At 39.5% G+C, this 17790-nt stretch overlaps 1 protein-coding gene across 1 annotated transcript in view; it reads right to left on the bottom strand.

Annotated features, from left to right (window-relative positions):
- LOC121521162 (apolipoprotein(a)-like) overlaps positions 1–17790 on the bottom strand; it is a 33140-nt gene that overhangs the window by 5882 nt on the left and 9468 nt on the right. Inside the window, 15 exon segments of the mRNA XM_041804916.1 lie at positions 1863–1981; positions 2238–2400; positions 2558–2676; positions 2804–2924; positions 4709–4827; positions 5083–5245; positions 5403–5521; positions 5650–5770; positions 10895–11013; positions 11271–11433; positions 11583–11701; positions 11830–11950; positions 15336–15442; positions 15553–15685; positions 16233–16304. Coding sequence (XP_041660850.1) covers positions 1863–1981; positions 2238–2400; positions 2558–2676; positions 2804–2924; positions 4709–4827; positions 5083–5245; positions 5403–5521; positions 5650–5770; positions 10895–11013; positions 11271–11433; positions 11583–11701; positions 11830–11950; positions 15336–15442; positions 15553–15685; positions 16233–16304 — 1878 coding nt within the window.

The following is a 17790-nucleotide window of genomic DNA, read 5'->3' as shown; positions in this document are numbered from 1 at the left end:
TGTAATTGTTGTAATTTGCTATCAGTATTATTTAACTTGTCATTTGGGTCTTGTATGCGATTCTCAATCAATATTTTAATAGTAGGCACTAATACTAGCAATAATGCAGTGCTTCTCAAAGTGTGTGGCATGCCCTACTGGTGGGGAATGGAGACATGACAGGTGGGGCGCGACACACGGGAGGAAATATTCAATTTAATGCACCTTTCTTTCTTGACACTAAAGATCATTCATTAAAAACAAAACACCCACACACAATAACCTACAAGTAGCTGAAATTAAAAGAACAATAAATTATTAAACAGCATTAGATAGGCAACTGGGAGAAAAATCTAACCAGGAACTAAAGTGCAAAACTAATGACTGACGTCAGCAAGTTAATTGCAGCGGAAACAAACTTTCACACAACAAGGCAGCAGGCTACTCTGAGCAATATGGATAGATTTGTGACACGGACCACCAAGGTTGGTGAGCCAGGGGCATCACACTCACACAAGACAGACAGGCCTAGTCAACCAAAAAAACACAACCAAAACGAAAATATGACGAGAGTTATCTAGGTTTTGGATTCACAGTAGCACTGGTATGGGCAGAGGAGAGACCCGTGTGTGTTTTGTGTCTGAAACTGCTAGCAGCAGAAGGCATGAGGCCGAACAAAATTGAGGAGACGCCTGGAGACAACACACCCCAGTCACACCACCAAGCCACTGGATTTCTTTAAAAGAAAACTCACTGAGTATCGACAGCAAGAACAACACATGGCAAAGCCTACATCAGTTACCTGTCAGGCACAAATGGCCTCCTACATCACTTGGTGTTAGTTCAATAAATTTAAAAATGTGTAATTTTTCAGGATTTTTGTTGGGGTGATTGTGCCAGGTGGGGCTTGAAAATTCCCCCTTGTTCAAAGTGGGGAATGACCAAAAACGTTTGAGAAGCACTGCAATAATGTATGGTAAAACATGAATAACTGTTTCAAAATTTAAGTGTAATATTTGGGTTAATAAATTCTGTAGTATTCTTACTACAGTGCAAAAAGAATCTTTCAGTAAGGAATTTTACCTGAATCACTGACTTCAGTCTCCTTGGGACAGTTGAGTCATAAGATTTTAACTCGACCAGACTGCAACAGCCCTATATAAACATAAATGTCTGACAACTGGCTGCAGGTGGATGAGACTGGGGGGTGGTGGTGGTGGCGGGAGCAGCAGCAGCAACATTAACCTCTGTCTTTTTGTCGCCGGTCGTTAAAATCTCAGCCTCCGCAGGTTCTTTTGGTTTAGTTTTTTAGTTTTTTTGCGGGAGGCTCCGCAAAACCTGGCCGGCATTGCCACATGATAGTTTTTTCCTACTTCTTCTTCTTCTTCTTTTTTCCTACTACTTCTTCTATGAGCAAGGAGGTACAGGTACAGTAACAACCAGCTATCCACCTCGGCGTGCTGTGAATGACGTCATGACTGACACACTTACGTGACCAAAGATAGTCTCGGCCTGAAATACACATTACTTTGCCAGGAAACCAGCCGATACCAGCATCGTTCTCCAGTAACAAAAAAAATGAATTTTTTGCTGGTAAAAAAATAACTCGCCAGAGTGGCGAGTGGTCTTAAAAATTTATCAGCCAGAGACAAAATCTACCCATAATTGGCGAGTGGTGAGTGTTAGTTTTGGACCCTGCATCTGGGTTTCTAAAGACTCAATTCGTAAGAGATCAAGACTATTTTCACAGATTTCTGTTTTTTTAAGAACAAACAGTCACAGTCAAAGCATGCTGATTTTACAGGAGGTATACCATGAGTGATGTTGATGGAGAACAACATCACTGCAGACGTTATCATCATCATGAATGTTCAGTGTCATACCTTGTACAGCTCCACAGCTCGGTACATTGCAGTACTCCCATCGAGTCTGAGGGTCAGTGGTGTAACACCAGGGTTTTTCGGAATTGTCTGGATTACGACAGTAGTTTCTTTCTAGGCCTCTAATAAGCAATGACACATTACCAGAGATGAGTAAGTAAAATCAACTGAGAAATGCCACCTTCTTGGAATTATGAATTAATGTTTTATTTTTTTTTTTGAAGTCTCCAGGATATCAATCACTGATTTTTCTTTTGTTGTGGGGATTTTTTGTCAAATATTACAATCTGCACCTTTAATGTAACTTTTAAGTCAAATAACAATAACTTGGTCTCTTTCATAGGGAGGACAACATTTTTCTGTTGCAGTGGTTCTTACTTGCATTGATAGATGTCTGGTGAACGATTGTGTTGGTGTGGCGTCTGAGTGGACCATCTCTGGCATGTTTTTCCAGACAGTGTCACAGCTATTGTGCCTCTGTATGCTTCACCTTTACCTGTTATACAGGTGAGCTCTGGGCGAATGGGTGGAGGTATAGTTGCTGAGCAAAGAAGATGAGATTGATGGGTTTATGATCTCAGAGAACAAACAAGTGAAGAAGACCTTTGAATAAAGGGTAAATGTGCATTATTTCTGCTTTTGTGAAATTGGTAAGACATGAAAGAATGTTTTGTTAGAAAAAGTGGTCATGGACTTACAGCATCGTGGTATAGAGCAAAATTCCCATCGTATGTTGGGGTTGGTGGTGTAACACCAGGGCTGGGGGTCGCTGCTTGGGTTTCGACAGTAGTTCTCCTCTAGATTCTTCCCAAGATAACTAAAGAGCACGTAAAGAGAAAGCCGAGCTAATTCACCTGTGTTTTATATCAGGGAATTTTTATTGGATGATTGTCAAATAGTTCCTGTGGTTGTTTGATAAAATGATTTGTCATTGGCAATCTTACGCCCTGGGTTTGTAGCCATGCTCATGTGGCATCTGAGAATCCCAGCGTTGGCAAGTGTAGCCATTCTGTGTTGTAGACACTTGTCCTCTGTAGTTCTCACCAATGCACTCCATACAGTCCTCTGTAAAAGAAAAGCATATGCGCCTACCAAGTGATTCTTACCTCCACCAAGGAGGTCATGTGATCGGTGGGTTTGTTTGCTTGTTTGTTACTAACATAACTCAAAACATTGTGGACGCATTTTGATGAAATTTTTAGGAAATGTCAGAAATGGCATAAGGAGAACTGATTAGATTTTGGGACTGATCCAGATCACCGTGTGGATCCAGGAATTTTTTAAAGGATTCTGTACTATTGGGAGATAGGGCTAATGGTGGAGGGCTGCCCTGTTACCACTTCACACCAGGAGATGGCGGACATGACTAACTTCAATCCCAGCAGCATTTTGGGTGTGTTTGTATTCAAGGTTTTGGAGTTTACAGAGTTTGAAAGAGGCACGTCTGGTCGAGGAGACGAGTCAGAGCGTAACAGAGAGAAAGACAGGGAATTGTAGCGAGAATACTCACGATGCTGGGAGGAATAGAGGAATATTCACCCTCTGCAAAGACTTCTAGTCGTCCAGTGAGACCATGGGTGAGACTGTCAGTGCATCTGATGGCACTGGCAGGCAATGCTTCTGCCATGACTGTCCACCCGTGGAGAAGCCAATGCTTTGCCTCACCATGTTTCCATCCCACCTGGGAGGGAGTAATCGGCGAATGCCATGGTGGTGGGCACATCAGGACAGATCCAGGAATTTTTTAAATTTTTTTACTAGGCTGGCTGGCTGGTAAGTGACATTTTTTACCAGCCAGGCAGATGTTTTACCAGACAACCAAATAAAAATTGCTTTTAAGTGTTGTAATTTGCTATTGGTATTATTTAACATGTCATTTGGGTCTTGTACACAATTCTCAATCAATATTTTAATAGTAGGCACTAATACTAACAACAATGTATGTTAAGACATAAATAACTGTTTCAAAAGTTAAGTGTAATATTTGGGTTGATAAATTCTGTAGTATTCTTACTACAGTGCAAAAAGAATCTTTCAGTAAGGAATCTTACCTGAATCACTGACTTCAGTCTCCTTGGGACAGTTGAGTCATAAGATTTTAGCTCGACCAGACTGCAACAGCCCTATATAAACATAAATGTCTGACAACTGGCTGCAGGTGGATGAGACTGGGGGGTGGCAGTAGCGGCATGAGCAGCAGCAGCAACATTAACCTCTGTCTTTTGGTCACTGGTCGTTAAAATCTCAGCCTCCGCAGGTTCTTTTGGTTTAGTTTTTTTGCGGGAGGCTCCGCAAAACCTGGCCAGCATTGCCACATGATAGTTTTTTCCTACTTCTTCTTCTTCTTCTTCTTTTTTCTTACTACTACTTCTTCTATGAGCAAGGAGGTACAGGTACAGTAACAACCAGCTATCCACCTCGGCGTGCTGTGAATGACGTAATGACTGACACACTTACGTGACCAAAGATAGTCTCGGCCTGAAATACACATTACTTTGCCAGGAAACCAGCCGATACCAGCATCGTTCTCCAGTAACAGAAAAATGAATTTTTTGCCAGTTAAAAAAAATAACTCGCCAGAGTTGTGAGTTGTCTTAAAAATTTATCAGCCAGAGACAAAATCTACCTGAAAGTGGCGAGTGGGGAGTGTTAGTTTTGGACACTGCATCTGGGTTTCTAAAGACTCAATTCGTAAGAGATCAAGAATATTTTCACAGATTTCTGTTTTTTAAGAACAAACAGTCAGAGTCAAAGCATGCTGATTTTACAGGAGGTATACCATGAGTGATGATGATGGAGAACAACTTCACTGCAGATGTTTCCATCATCATGAATGTTCAGTGTCATACCTTGTACAGCTCCACAGCTCGGTACATTGCAGTACTCCCATCGAGTCTGAGGGTCAGTGGTGTAACACCAGGGTTTTTCGGAATTGTCTGGATTACGACAGTAGTTTCTTTCTAGGCCTCTGATAAGCAATGACACAGTACCAGAGATGAGTAAGTAAAATCAACTGAGAAATGCCACCTTCTTGGAATTATGAATTAATGTTTTATTTTTCTTTTGAAGTCTCCAGGATATCAATCACTGATTTTTCTTTTGTTGTGGGGATTTTTTGTCAAATATTACAAACTGCACCTTTAATGCAACTTTCAAGTCAAATAACAATAATTTGGTCTCTTTCATAGGGAGGACAACATTTTTCTGTTGCAGTGGTTCTTACTTGCATTGATAGATGTCTGGTGAACGATTGTGTTGGTGTGGCGTCTGAGTGGACCATCTCTGGCATGTTTTTCCAGACAGTGTCACAGCTATTGTGCCTCTGTATGCTTCACCTTTACCTGTTATACAGGTGAGCTCTGGGCGAATGGGTGGAGGTATAGTTGCTGAGCAAAGAAGATGAGATTGATGGGTTTATGATCTCAGAGAACAAACAAGTGAAGAAGACCTTTGAATAAAGGGTAAATGTGCATTATTTCTGCTTTTGTGAAATTGGTAAGACATGAAAGAATGTTTTATTAGAAAAAGTGGTCATGGACTTACAGCATTGTGGTATGGAGCAAAATTCCCATCGTTTGTTGGGGTTGGTGGTGTAACACCATGGCCGGGGGTCACTGCTTGGGTTTCGACAGTAGTTCTCCTCTAGATTCTTCTCTGGGTGACTAAAGAGCATGTAAAGAGAAAGCTGAGTTAATTCACTTGTGTTTTATATCAGGGGAATTTTTATTGGATGATTGTTAAATAGTTCCTGTGGTTGTTTGATAAAATGATTTGTCATTGGCAGTCTTACACGCTGGGTTTGTAGTCATGCTCATGTGGCATCTGAGAATCCCAGCGTTGGCAAGTGTAGCCATTCTCTGTTGTAGACACTTGTCCTCTGTAGTTCTCACCAATGCACTCCATACAGTCCTCTGTAAAAGAAGAAGTATATGCACAAACCAAATAATTACTTATTTATGTATTTTCTGTACATTTTGACAACATGTCATTGTGTGTTCTATAGAGCTGGGCAATTAATCGAAAAATTATCAAACTGACAGAGCCTCAAACCGACATAAACCTGCTGTGCCAGTTATTTTGTAGTGTAATATCTCTCTCTAATAACGTCCCACCCCCTTAAAACAAACTGCTGGCTGTGAAGTCATGCGATTGGCAGCCAGGTGTTGCAAGGTGTGTAGCCTGCTGTAACCCCAAGAGAAGAAGAAGTCCTTGTCATGTGACACCACCCCATCCAGTCTGCTAAAACTCAAACACAGAGCTGAATGTGCAGTAAATTTATTTTCTACTTTTATTTAACTGTTAAAAAAAAAATAGATATTTTTTAGCAAGAAATACAAGTTGTTTATCTTTATTTTACTTTTTTTGGAAAATTGAGCTTTTTCCAAAGAACAATTTCATTTCAGCTGATGTGTATGTTTTTTTTTTCCATTTGTTTCAATAAATTACCATAACTTGCATGTTCTTTTCAGTTAATTGTTTTAAAATTATACAATAGATTTACAGAGGAAACAGAGTTGGAGGTTGGGGGTGGAATAATCATTCATTAATCGTAATTGAGGTTAAAAAGTCAATTAATTTTGATTTTGATTTTTGTCATTTTTGCCCAGCCTTAGTGTTCCATGATAATACTATTTGTATGGTGTTTGAGCATGCTAAAAATGCTATTTTGTGTAAGAAATAAAGTAAATCCTGGTTACTAAAGGCTCAATTCTTAAGAGATCAAGAATATTTTCACAGATTTCAGTTTTTTTTTTCCATAAAACAGTTTCAGTCTTACTTGAAACAAAGCGTGCTCATTGTACAGGAGGTATACAATCAAAGCCCGACCGATATAGGATTTTTGGGGCCAATGCCGATCCCGATATTGGGGGGCTACAAAAAAGTCAAATCAATATCTGATATATCGACCGATATGTGAAATCAGAACATTGATATACACAGGATATATACTAATTTAACAGTTGCATTTATCTTTGTTTATTTCACAAAGATGCAACTTGGACAACGTTAAAATGCAGTATAATTGTCTTTTATTAGATAATGTTGGGCATGTGAATTAACAGTTGGATTTATCTTTATTTCACAAAGATGCAACTTAAACACCTGAAAACGCTGTAGTGCATATGCCAAACCTGTATGTGGCGCTGTATTGCTGCCACAGAAATGCATTAAAAGAGAAGAAGAAGCTCACAGAAAACTGACATAAACTTTCCTCTAGTTCTCCTTCTGTTTGTTCTCCGCATTGGATTTAAGAACATATGGTGTATGCATTTTGTGTTGGTGGTAAAGGAGCATCCGATTTTGCTGTAAACGCCATACCAAGCTCAGTAGCTTCTGCAGCACGAACACAACCCTGTAGTCCGCCATGTTTGTTTTGGTCGGACCCGCGCAGGCGTCTTCAGAGAGCTACACTGCGCGTGACGTTCGCTTCAAGAAAGATTCAGATAGCCGTCCACACAGAAAAGAAACGGTAGTGGTTTACGGATTTATGCACTCTGGGTCCCGTTTTCAAAAAGTAGTGTATCGTTTACAGCAGCCATCCCCAAATGACAGCCTGCGGGCTACTTCCGGCCCGCCATCAGGTGTCACCTGGCCTGCGAGACGTTTGGGAAAAAGATGGAAATTTTTGAAAATATATTAATTTTCAATATTTACCCTCTTAGGTGTTTAAAATAAAATTTTTCACTCATTTATCATGATTTTTCTGTAATAATAGCAAGAACGGTCATAATACTATGAATAATGAATGAGTTAGAAATGGCACTTTGAACTCTCCTGAGAGCAGGGAGTAACATCGTAAAAAGACGTACAGCAGAGTACACAACAGCGCAACTGCTTCACTTCAGCGCTGCAAAAATGCTGTCCAAAAAGCAGCTGATACAGCTGCATGATTTTAAGACTGAGGGAGAAGGATTTATTTTGTCTAATTTTGATTTTTCTTTTTTAAGATGAAGAATTTAACCACTGTGATCAGCCGCACAGACTCTCCTAGAGTCCAGCCCAGCCCGCACCTCTTGACTAGTTTTCTGCAACACAGACCTTAACAAATGTCAGAGGTTTTTGCTTTGTAAAACCAAACTTCTAGCCCTGTGGGGGATTAAAACAGCTGCTTTCAGGATAGCAAATGCTTTCCCTGCATGATTGTCCGTCAGCCACAAACGCAGACATCGTATCTGTTCTGGTGAGTGACTCAGTTCAATGTCAGCCTGATTTAACCCTCGGTCCCTACTATGTCCGTTTTGAGGACATTCATCTTTTTTATCATTGTTTTTTTTGAGTTAATAGTCACATTTTCATAGATTGAGGCATCAAATTTGGCCAAAGTTATTATTTTTCTTCATATTAAAAAAAAATAAAAAAATGAAAACCGTGTCACCCATAGAACGCCCATGACGCGAAATAGCTACATCCAGCCTTGTTTGTCCGAAATCAGACACATAGACTTCATTAAAAACACATTTTTTTGACTGTTTGTCTAGGGCACCAGAACAACTTAGAGCACCAATTTTTTTGCAGTCAGTCGATCACCAGGGATCTAAATTTCACCATTAAACTGTGATCCAGCAGATAGTGCAGCGCACCATTTTAACCCTTTCAGCAGCGCAGACATGGTTTTCCTTCCATGCGCTCAGAGAGTTCGGAGCGCTATTTCACCTGCTAAACATCATCAGAACTAAATGAACCGATTCATGCCACTAGATATGGATGTCTGAGAGTGGCCTAGATGTGTAAGGAAAAGTTTATGGGCTCCTACATGTGTGATCGGGTGCGAATCTGCGTGTATGTTTACAAGTGGACGTGCCATAAGTGAAGTGTTTACATTAGAATATGTTACCTGTGGATTCTGCAGCCTGGGACTAAGAAAGAGGGACATTTGGACAATTTCAGCTTTGCCCTCACTTCATAGCAAGTGGATTTACAAGCATGAGGATGCATGGGTCCTTTCCATCAATAGGTAAGAATATATCATATCTCGAAGATGAAGTACATTTATATCTGCGCGTAATTGGCATATTTGTGGTCACATTTTGGTTAGAGGTGGAAATGCGTGTGTTCGTGGTTCATATCCTACATATATCCTGTGATTCTTTATGCCTGTACATAAAATAAACCTAACATGAACAAATGCATTCACTCGCATTAGATTTGGTAGAGGAGGAGGCGCAACAAAAGGAGGGTGAAACTGGCGTGTTTTATGCATGGATGGACTCATCTGTTTAGCATGGATGAATCCAAGTCATAGGCATAGTGTACAATAAGTGACATAAAAAGGGTGTAACATTGAAAAATTTTTTTTGATTTTTGATTTTTTTCAGTAGTCAGGGTTGAAGTTGTTGAAGAGATCTGAAGCAGTGAAAGTTTAAACAAAAAATTGAAAAATGAGTATTGACAGATGTAGCTAAGATATAGCATTCAGCACTACAGAAAAAATTTCAATGCATCAAAATCAATTTTACTACTCATCATTTGCATGGCCCAGACTCTATTTATTGAAAAAAAAAAAAAGTTTTTTTTTTTTTCCCTAGATCATTTTATATGGGAATTATGGTGTTTTTGTGTTTTTTTACCATAAAAAGTAGCAGTGACGTGGTGTACAATAACTGGCATAAAAAGGGTGTAACATTGAATTTTTGAATTTTTTTTTTAATGGTCAGGGTTGAAGTTGTTGAAGAGATTTGAAGCAGTGAAAGTAAAAAAAAGTTGAAAAATGATTATTTTATTAGCACCTTTCTGCATGTCCGTTTTCAGGACAAACAAGGACAAATGTAGATAAAAATTACAAGGGACCGAGGGTTAATCCCTCATTATAAAGAATCTGTAATGCAAAACTAATATCAACTAAATTTATTTACATACGATTTAATTTTATGTCAAAAAGACATGCAATTATGGTCTTGATCACCAACATTTAAACGGGACATCGTTTATAAATCCTGTGGCGTATTTGACTCCAGGTCGCATTAAATGGTAAAAATTACTCTCATAATGATGGAACAAATTTTTTATAACTGAAAATGTAATCCTAACCTGGACACAGGCTGCCCTATGACATGAGAGATTGGCATTTTTGGTCTAAGGCATAATTACGCACGGAGATGCGCCACTTAATGACGCGCGCAGGGATGTCAGAATGGATGTGCAGAAGAACATGCAGAAGACATGTAGTTTTAAGTCAAGTTTTCACTCAGGTGAGGGTTTATAGCTTCTTGAGCAGTAATAGTGCAGCAGTTATGGAAACATCTCTGTGGGATCCTCCTCTCTCTCTCTTTCTGGACTCTGCACAGATCCTAGGTCGGGTGAAATAATCTCGGGGGTTAGATCAGATATTGTGGACAATAGGTTGCCGTTTTAAAGCCATAAACAGTCATGTTGAATGCATATTTATAATGAATATTCCAGCCCTGTAAATTTAGCATCAGTGGGTCTTAAACACATTAAAAATGCAAAAAAAAAATATGCCACCTGATACAGGGACAGCATATTTATGCCTAACCTGTTTCGATTACTTGCAAATAAATCATTTATCTAAAGTAGCTAATTAACCCATATATATGTATGTGTAAATAAAAAAAAAATCGATGTCCGGCCCTCGGCGTTCTGTGCTTGAAATATTTTTGCCCCTGGGAAAAAGTAATTTGGGAACCCTGGTTTACAGTCACCCAAAATGCTGTTTCCGTGTGGATGAAATGCCGATATGACAGAAAACTTTTGTGTATACTCCTGAATTCGTTTCCGTGTGGACGGGCCTGAGTGGGGGGGAGAAAGCTGCTTGTGTGTAGGGGGGAGGGGCCAGGCACTCGGACTGAGTACAGCAGAGACACACAGGAGCAGAGCAACAAAATTCTCACACAGCAAAAAAAAAAAAAAAAAAAGTTAATGGCTACATATTGGTCGATGTTGATTAATCTGTGATACGCTATGATCAGCCCAATTAATCGGCCCACTGATCAATTGGTCGGACTCTATATACCATGAGTGATGATGAAGAACAACACTGCAGATGTTATCATCATCATGAATGTTCAGTGTCATACCTTGTACAGCTCCACAGCTCGGTACATTGCAGTACTCCCATCGAGTGTGACGGTCAGTGGTGAAACACCATGGCTTGTCGGAACTGTCTGGATTGCGACAGTAGTTGTTCTCGAGGCCTCTGAAAAGCAATGACACAGTACCAGAGATGAGTGCAGGTACATAAAAATGACGAACTTCATCTGCTTGGAATTATGATAAATGTTTTATTTTTATTTTGAAGTCTCCGAGATATCGGTCACTGATTTTTTTTCTTTTGTTTGCAGGGATTTTTGTTAAATATTACGCACTGCAATTAATGTAACTTTTAAGTCAAATAACAATAACTTGGTCTCTTTCATAGGGAGAACAACATTTCTCTGTTCCAGTGGTTCTTACTTGCATTGGTAGATATCTGGTGTATGATCGTGTTGGTGTGGCGTCTGAGTGGACCATCTCTGGCATGTTTTTCCAGACAGTGTCACAGCTATTGTGCCTCTGTATGCTTCACCTTTACCTGTTATACAGGTGAGCTCTGGGCGAATGGGTGGAGGTATAGTTGCTGAGCAAAGAAGATGAGATTGATGGGTTTATGATCTCAGAGAACAAACAAGTGAAGAAGACCTTGGAATAAAGGGTCAATGTGCATATTTTCTTCTGTTGTGAAATTGCTATAGATTATTTTGTTAGAAAACGTGTTAATGGACTTACAGCACCGGGGTATAGAGCAGAATTCCCTTTGTTTGTTGGGGTTGGTGGTATAACACCAGGGCCGGGGGTCACTGTTTGGGTTTCGACAGTAGTTCTCCTCCAGATTCTTCCCTGGATGACTTAAGAGCATGCAAAAGAAACAGTAAGTTAATGCATTTGTGTTTTATATCAGGAAACTTTTATTGGATGATTGTTAAATAGTTCCTGTGGTTGTTTGATAAAATGATGTTGTCATTGGCGGTCTTACGAGATGGGTTTGTAGTCATGCCCATGTGGCGTCTGAGAATCCCAGCGTTGACAAGTATAGCCATTTATTGTTGAGGAGACTCATCCTCTGTAGTTCTCACCAATGCACTCCATACAGTCCTCTGTAAAAGAAGAAAGGGTTATCCTGGCTGGTAGGTAGAGTTGGATGTGTCTCACTGGAAGTTTTTATGGCTCTGGTCTCCTGCACCTACAGTCACATGTCAAGTAAATGCGAAAATAAACCCCATGGTGTTTGATTTGGATTTGAATATAAAACTTTATTTTAATGTCAAATGTAAACAAACACCAAATAAACTTAACAAAAATACATTTAAATTAAAAAAATACAATAGCTTATTTAAAGAAATAATTAAAAATGAATAAATAAGAAATAAGGTTGAATAGATAAAGTAGCTTACTTAAATAAAAAAGAGTACGAATTTTGTCAGATTTTGTTCCTGCAGAGCTTGCACCCTTTCTTGAGGCATTTTATTTAACGGAGCTTCCTAAAAAAAAAAAAAAAAAAGCCTAAAATTGATATCCCAATATATTTTTGCAATATCATGGTACACCACATGTATAGCGATATTTTGAAATGGCCTCTCAGCAGCTGTATTTAATTCAGCCCCAAATGACACTAGTTAGGTGATTAGAATAGACTGTTCTATTAGATTTTTAATAAAATTGTATGCAGACAATAAAAATAAATATAAAGTTAAATTTAGCAGTACTTTTTTTAAAAGTACTTTACTCAATCTTTTATTAATAAATCCAAAATACATAAATCATGAAATACTCTGTCTTTTGCAGTGTATGTAAAGTGCTGAAATGTTTTGTTGTTTACTATTGCTGATTATAAAATGATTATTTCCGTCATTAAGGGTGAAGCAAACCTACACAAAACTCACCAATCCTGCATGCAGCCAGAGGCCAAAACCCTGCAGTCTGGTCCTCCATTCAGGCACAGCTGTGATTATTTTAGTCCGTTATCTGTGCTGATGAACGCTGGACCAGTTTCTGACAAGTTCATGACACGAGAGCGTCTTTAGACCTTATTCAATAAATTCTCCTTCACGGGGGGAACAAGCTTGTCTTGAGGCAGGAGCATTTTAACTACTTGTTGTCGGTGTTTTGAACTGTAAGGCTGAGATTAGGCTCTGTTGTTGTGGAGAAGTGGATCACATTTGTCTGCTGCTGGGCCGTCTTCTTTCTGACGTGTACGACTCTGGCAGGGAGTTTTCAGCAAAATGTTTGCACCCAGGTAGATCACATATTCTGGGTGGTGTCTTTATTAGATTTGTAAATCCTGGCTTTTCAACAACACTGGGCTCATGTCTTCAGTGGTGTGTTGTGTAACTGCCGCCGTTATCTCAGAGTCATCTTGCGGCGTATTTTAACGAATACCACGTGAGTTAGACCTCTTCCTTTTCAAAGTTGAACGACTGCTCAACGCTGCAGATCCAGCGCTGTTTCTCGGTGTCCGTCAGGCATCTAACTAGCAGCTAACTCACCACGCTGCTCTGTTTACCCTCTTCTCCCTCGCTTCTCTTGCCGCTGATATAAAAAAAACCCGGCTGCATGTACATGAGTTTTGTGGATGGGCGGAAGAGAAAAAGACAGCTCTCTGCTGTGAGAGATGCATTCAGGGACAATGGGAGAAGTGAAACTCCAGCGAGAAATGCACGCTGGCGGCTCAAAACTTCCACATAATTTATACTCGCATATTCGTGATATAGTCATTTTAACGGCATGCTACATTCACAGAGCGACGGCGAACAGGTTGCGCCAAAATATATTTGTGGCGGTCCGCCACAAACGAATGTATGGGAAACACTGTCCTGCATTAAAGCTCCTCTTTGACCACAGAGGATCAGCGTCAGCGCTGTTTATGTGTGTGCGCTCCAGCTGTGTGTGTGTCTGTGTCACCCGCAGGAGCCATAGGTGGGACCAATGTTAAAATATGATTTGTTTAATATTCCCATAATATCATATGTTTATGGGAAAAAAATTAATGATGGAATCTCTGCATTTCTGCTTATTGATAATGAACAGACACAAAAGACGATAGGAACATTAAAACTTTAAATATGGTTCATGGAGGCAGTGAGAAACAGAGACAGATGGATAAGAGGCTGTAACAGAGAAATGAGTAACTAAGGAATCCAGGAGATTTCAGCTGAATACAGTAAAATTGAGCTTGATGTTACCCATATAAAGAAAGCTGCACCATAAATGATGACAGGAGTTTCATAAGGAGAATTGGGAGAAATACTCAGCATACTCTGTTGAAGATCTGAGTGAGAATTAGAAATGCTCACTAAGTTTTTATTTTATTTCAGAATAAACAGTTTATAAACAGTTAGTGTTTCTGTGTTAGTATAAAATTACTTCCATTAAAGGAATCCATCTGACAAATAAGAACATTTTATCTCCAATGTCTCAGTGTCTGTCTCTATCAGTGAAGTATGACTCATGTGTCTGTAGTGTTTCATATGTACACAGAGAGGAGCTTTATTAAGAGGAGGGCTGATATTGATCATGTTGATGTGGGATCTTAAAGCAGAGGTACATATGATATATAGAACATACATTACCAACAACAGAACTATGGCTAGTGAAACACTGAGTGGCTATCAGCCAATAGTCACATTGGCTGGTGTGAAAAAAAAGTTAATGTCAAGCCCTGTTCATATGTGAGTGTACACATGCGCACACCACGGTGAGCCGGCCACAGACAATACCCCACCCTACAGATGGTGATAACACAGTACAGGATTTAAATTCCTCAGATAGAAAAATGCAGTGGTCTAAGCAGACTGGACGTCAAAGGCAGATCATAGAACGCTCATTACAACCATCGGAGACTTGAGACTTGACTTGGACTTGCAAAAATGACTTGTGTGCATCTCTGAGTCACGGTGGCGGTTTTGTCTGAACTTGATGACATGTCTTTATTAATACAAGGGCAGAGTGCAACACTGAAAGCTTTCCGTCACAGAAATGATTTTTTCGCTTTTCACCCAGTCTGTTTCAGCATGGCTTTGCGATCATACGTTGGGCTTGTCTGGTATATCCAGGGCCTGCGGCATCTGTTAGCTCGGATGTAGGACCGTTGTTAAAACCAGAGCAGAGAGCCACACTAAAGGTTTGTCTTGGTGGAGAAGACGTTTTTGTGTATCTCCTGTAGTGATGTGTTTCCTCCCCGCACAAAAGAGCACAGAGTAAAGGTAGGATATTTTCTCCTCACCGTTCTGTTGAGACTTCGGATGCATTTAAAATGCGTCATTCTCGTCACTGTTTTGGCAGTCAAATTATGACTGATATTGCATCATAGGCTAAATATGGACCATAATTCCATAAAAGTTAAAAAAACAAAACAAAAAACCCCTAATATGATCACCCTTCTAGACCACTCAGTTTGTATGAAAATTAATGTTTGAAATTGAAAGCACAAAATGATAGATTTTGGCTGCTAAAATAACATAATGAAAAGACACAAGGACTTGCCTGTTTTGTCATACAAAGCTGTGCCGTTTTTACGAAGGACTGTCTCTTCTGTGGAGTTGGCGGCTGATGTCCAACACTCATGATTGTTTTCAACATACATGAAAGATCTGTGAACACAGCAGGTTGAGTTTAGTTGGAAAAGTCTGAGTCACATATGTAGAATTTAAATAGTTTCATAATTGCAAATGCAAAAACTTAAGTCAAAGCCCAAACTTACCTGCAGGTGAACGTTATTTCAGAGTCACATTTTGCTGCACACTCAGCTGCAGTGTTGACAGTGAAGTGTCCTTTCTGTGAGAGGATCCATGCTCCTTCAGTTTTGGTGTAGCCAACCACTTCAACTCCATGTACTGACATCAGAAAAGCAACAAAGTAAATGTTTTATTCCGTATAGAGAAAAATATAATTCCCTGCATGTATAAGCTTTGTTCTAGCTCCCAACTGGGTTCAGGTTTTGTGACTTCAAATCCTTCAATTCTGAGCTCCAAGAGTACTTGGGGGTCTTGTTCACAAGTGAGGGTTAAAGGGAGCATGAGATTGACAGCACCAGCATGACTGTGGGCGTTGTGCCGGACCGTTGTGGTGAAGAGGGAGCTGAGCTCAACCTGCTATCACCACAGTCTGACCCCAGATAAGTGGAAGAAGATTGATAAATGGATGAAAGCACTCGAAAATTTCAAAAATTAAAAGTCAACCACTGAATCTACCAAACACAAATTTTTTTACTATTGTTGCAAGGTTTAGAAACGTAAAACTGTTTGAACAGCTTTGATAGGTGTGTCATGATAGCATACTTTTGCTGTGAAGCAAATTATTGTCAGTCGATTATTTTTAAAATTTCAAAGCAAATAAGTAGAAATGTTGAATTTTAATGAAACAGATGTCATCATGTCTTACCAGTGCAGATCAGAGCTCCCAGAAGAAGAGCTGCTTTGTACAGATCCATGGTGATGCTCCTTTCGTCAGCAGCTTATAGTCAAAGATCTAACAGAAGTTCCCTTTTAATAGGTTTTAGCGTGTCAGGAAACATGCAGGATTTCTCAATCATTAGTCAATCATTGGCCTGAGGCTGTCAAGGACAGTATTGATTGTTGTTTGGTCCAGTTACTACATGTGGCTCCTTATTGTAGCTAGAGTGAGCCTTAAAGTGTCTCCATTAAAAATAAAGTTATAAAGACAAAAGTTTAAAACAAAAATTCAGATAACTCAAAATTAGGGCTGTGATGAGATCTCGTGCCGTGAGATCTTGCGAGACCAAAACGTTATGAGCTATCTCGTCAAGGTGAAAATCATTTTGCGTGATCATTATTGCCGACACCAGGAGCAGCAGCTCTCGTGACAGAAAACATACCTAACTGGAAGTTATGAAAGATCACAAAGATGCACGGGACACTTTATAATTGTTGGTTTTCCAGCTAATGAAGAAACAGAGCTGATCAGTGACCGATTCAGAGCACTACTCTCCCCCCCCCGTGCATGATCCACAAATGCATAATACGTTCGTCATAACGGTGTGAAATGATTAAATGTTGCTGCTGGAGACCTGAGCAGTCTCCGTGAGTTTGTGTATGCGCGCAGACTCACTCATGGTACCAGTATCTGTGACTTTGTAACTTTGATTCAGTCACTGCTTCCTCATATCTCCTTCTCATCTAACCATCTGTCAGTCACTCATCCATCAGCTGTTGGCTGTGCTATCATCAGTCAGAAGCTTAACATGTGTAGTGCAGCAGATGGTTGTAAACTGCAGTGGTAAACTTAGTAAAACAAACTCTGTTTGAGTGCCATAGTCCACTGTTTGCTCCAAAAATCGAGGTGTTAGCCCCAGTTAAACACGCTCTGTTTTCTGACAGCAGACAGAGGAGAGACACACACTCGCTCACCAACGCACACACAACCTCATCTTTGTGTCGTGTCCAAAGCTCATATGAGAAAACAGACCACAAAACGATAAAATAAGCTTTTTCTTTGTTACTGTAAAAACAAACAACCCCATTATTGACAGAAATATTTCTTTTGAGTGTTTTAAATATGCATGTACTGAAAGAGGATGAGAAATAGTTTGATTTTTACTGATGTATCTCTTTATATCTCAGTCTGTTGTAAATGGTTTTTAAATTACTTTCCAAATAATCTAAGTGCTTTTATCTTTAGTATTATAATGGTAGCAATAAGTCTATAGTGTAGTAAAATAAGGATGTAGTAGACTATTAAAATGAAAGGCTTGATTTGAAGAGCATTCAGATGTACAGTTTGAGTCAGAGTTAGACAAGACAACCTGTGTGTAAGCATTGATAGCCTATTCAGTACAAGAGGAGTTTAAACATTCCTGAATAGACCTGAATGCTTTACAATAATGACTTTCAGTCATATAAAGGACATATTTTCCACTCATATATTTTTTTCCAAAATTAAAAAAAAAGTGTAAAATCTTGTCTTGTCTTGTGTCTTGTGG

The sequence above is a fragment of the Cheilinus undulatus genome, linkage group 14 (assembly GCF_018320785.1).
Source record: "Cheilinus undulatus linkage group 14, ASM1832078v1, whole genome shotgun sequence".
Taxonomy (NCBI): Eukaryota; Metazoa; Chordata; class Actinopteri; order Labriformes; family Labridae; genus Cheilinus; species Cheilinus undulatus.
Note: the sequence above shows the minus strand (reverse complement) of the source record. Positions and strands in the feature narration are given on the sequence as shown.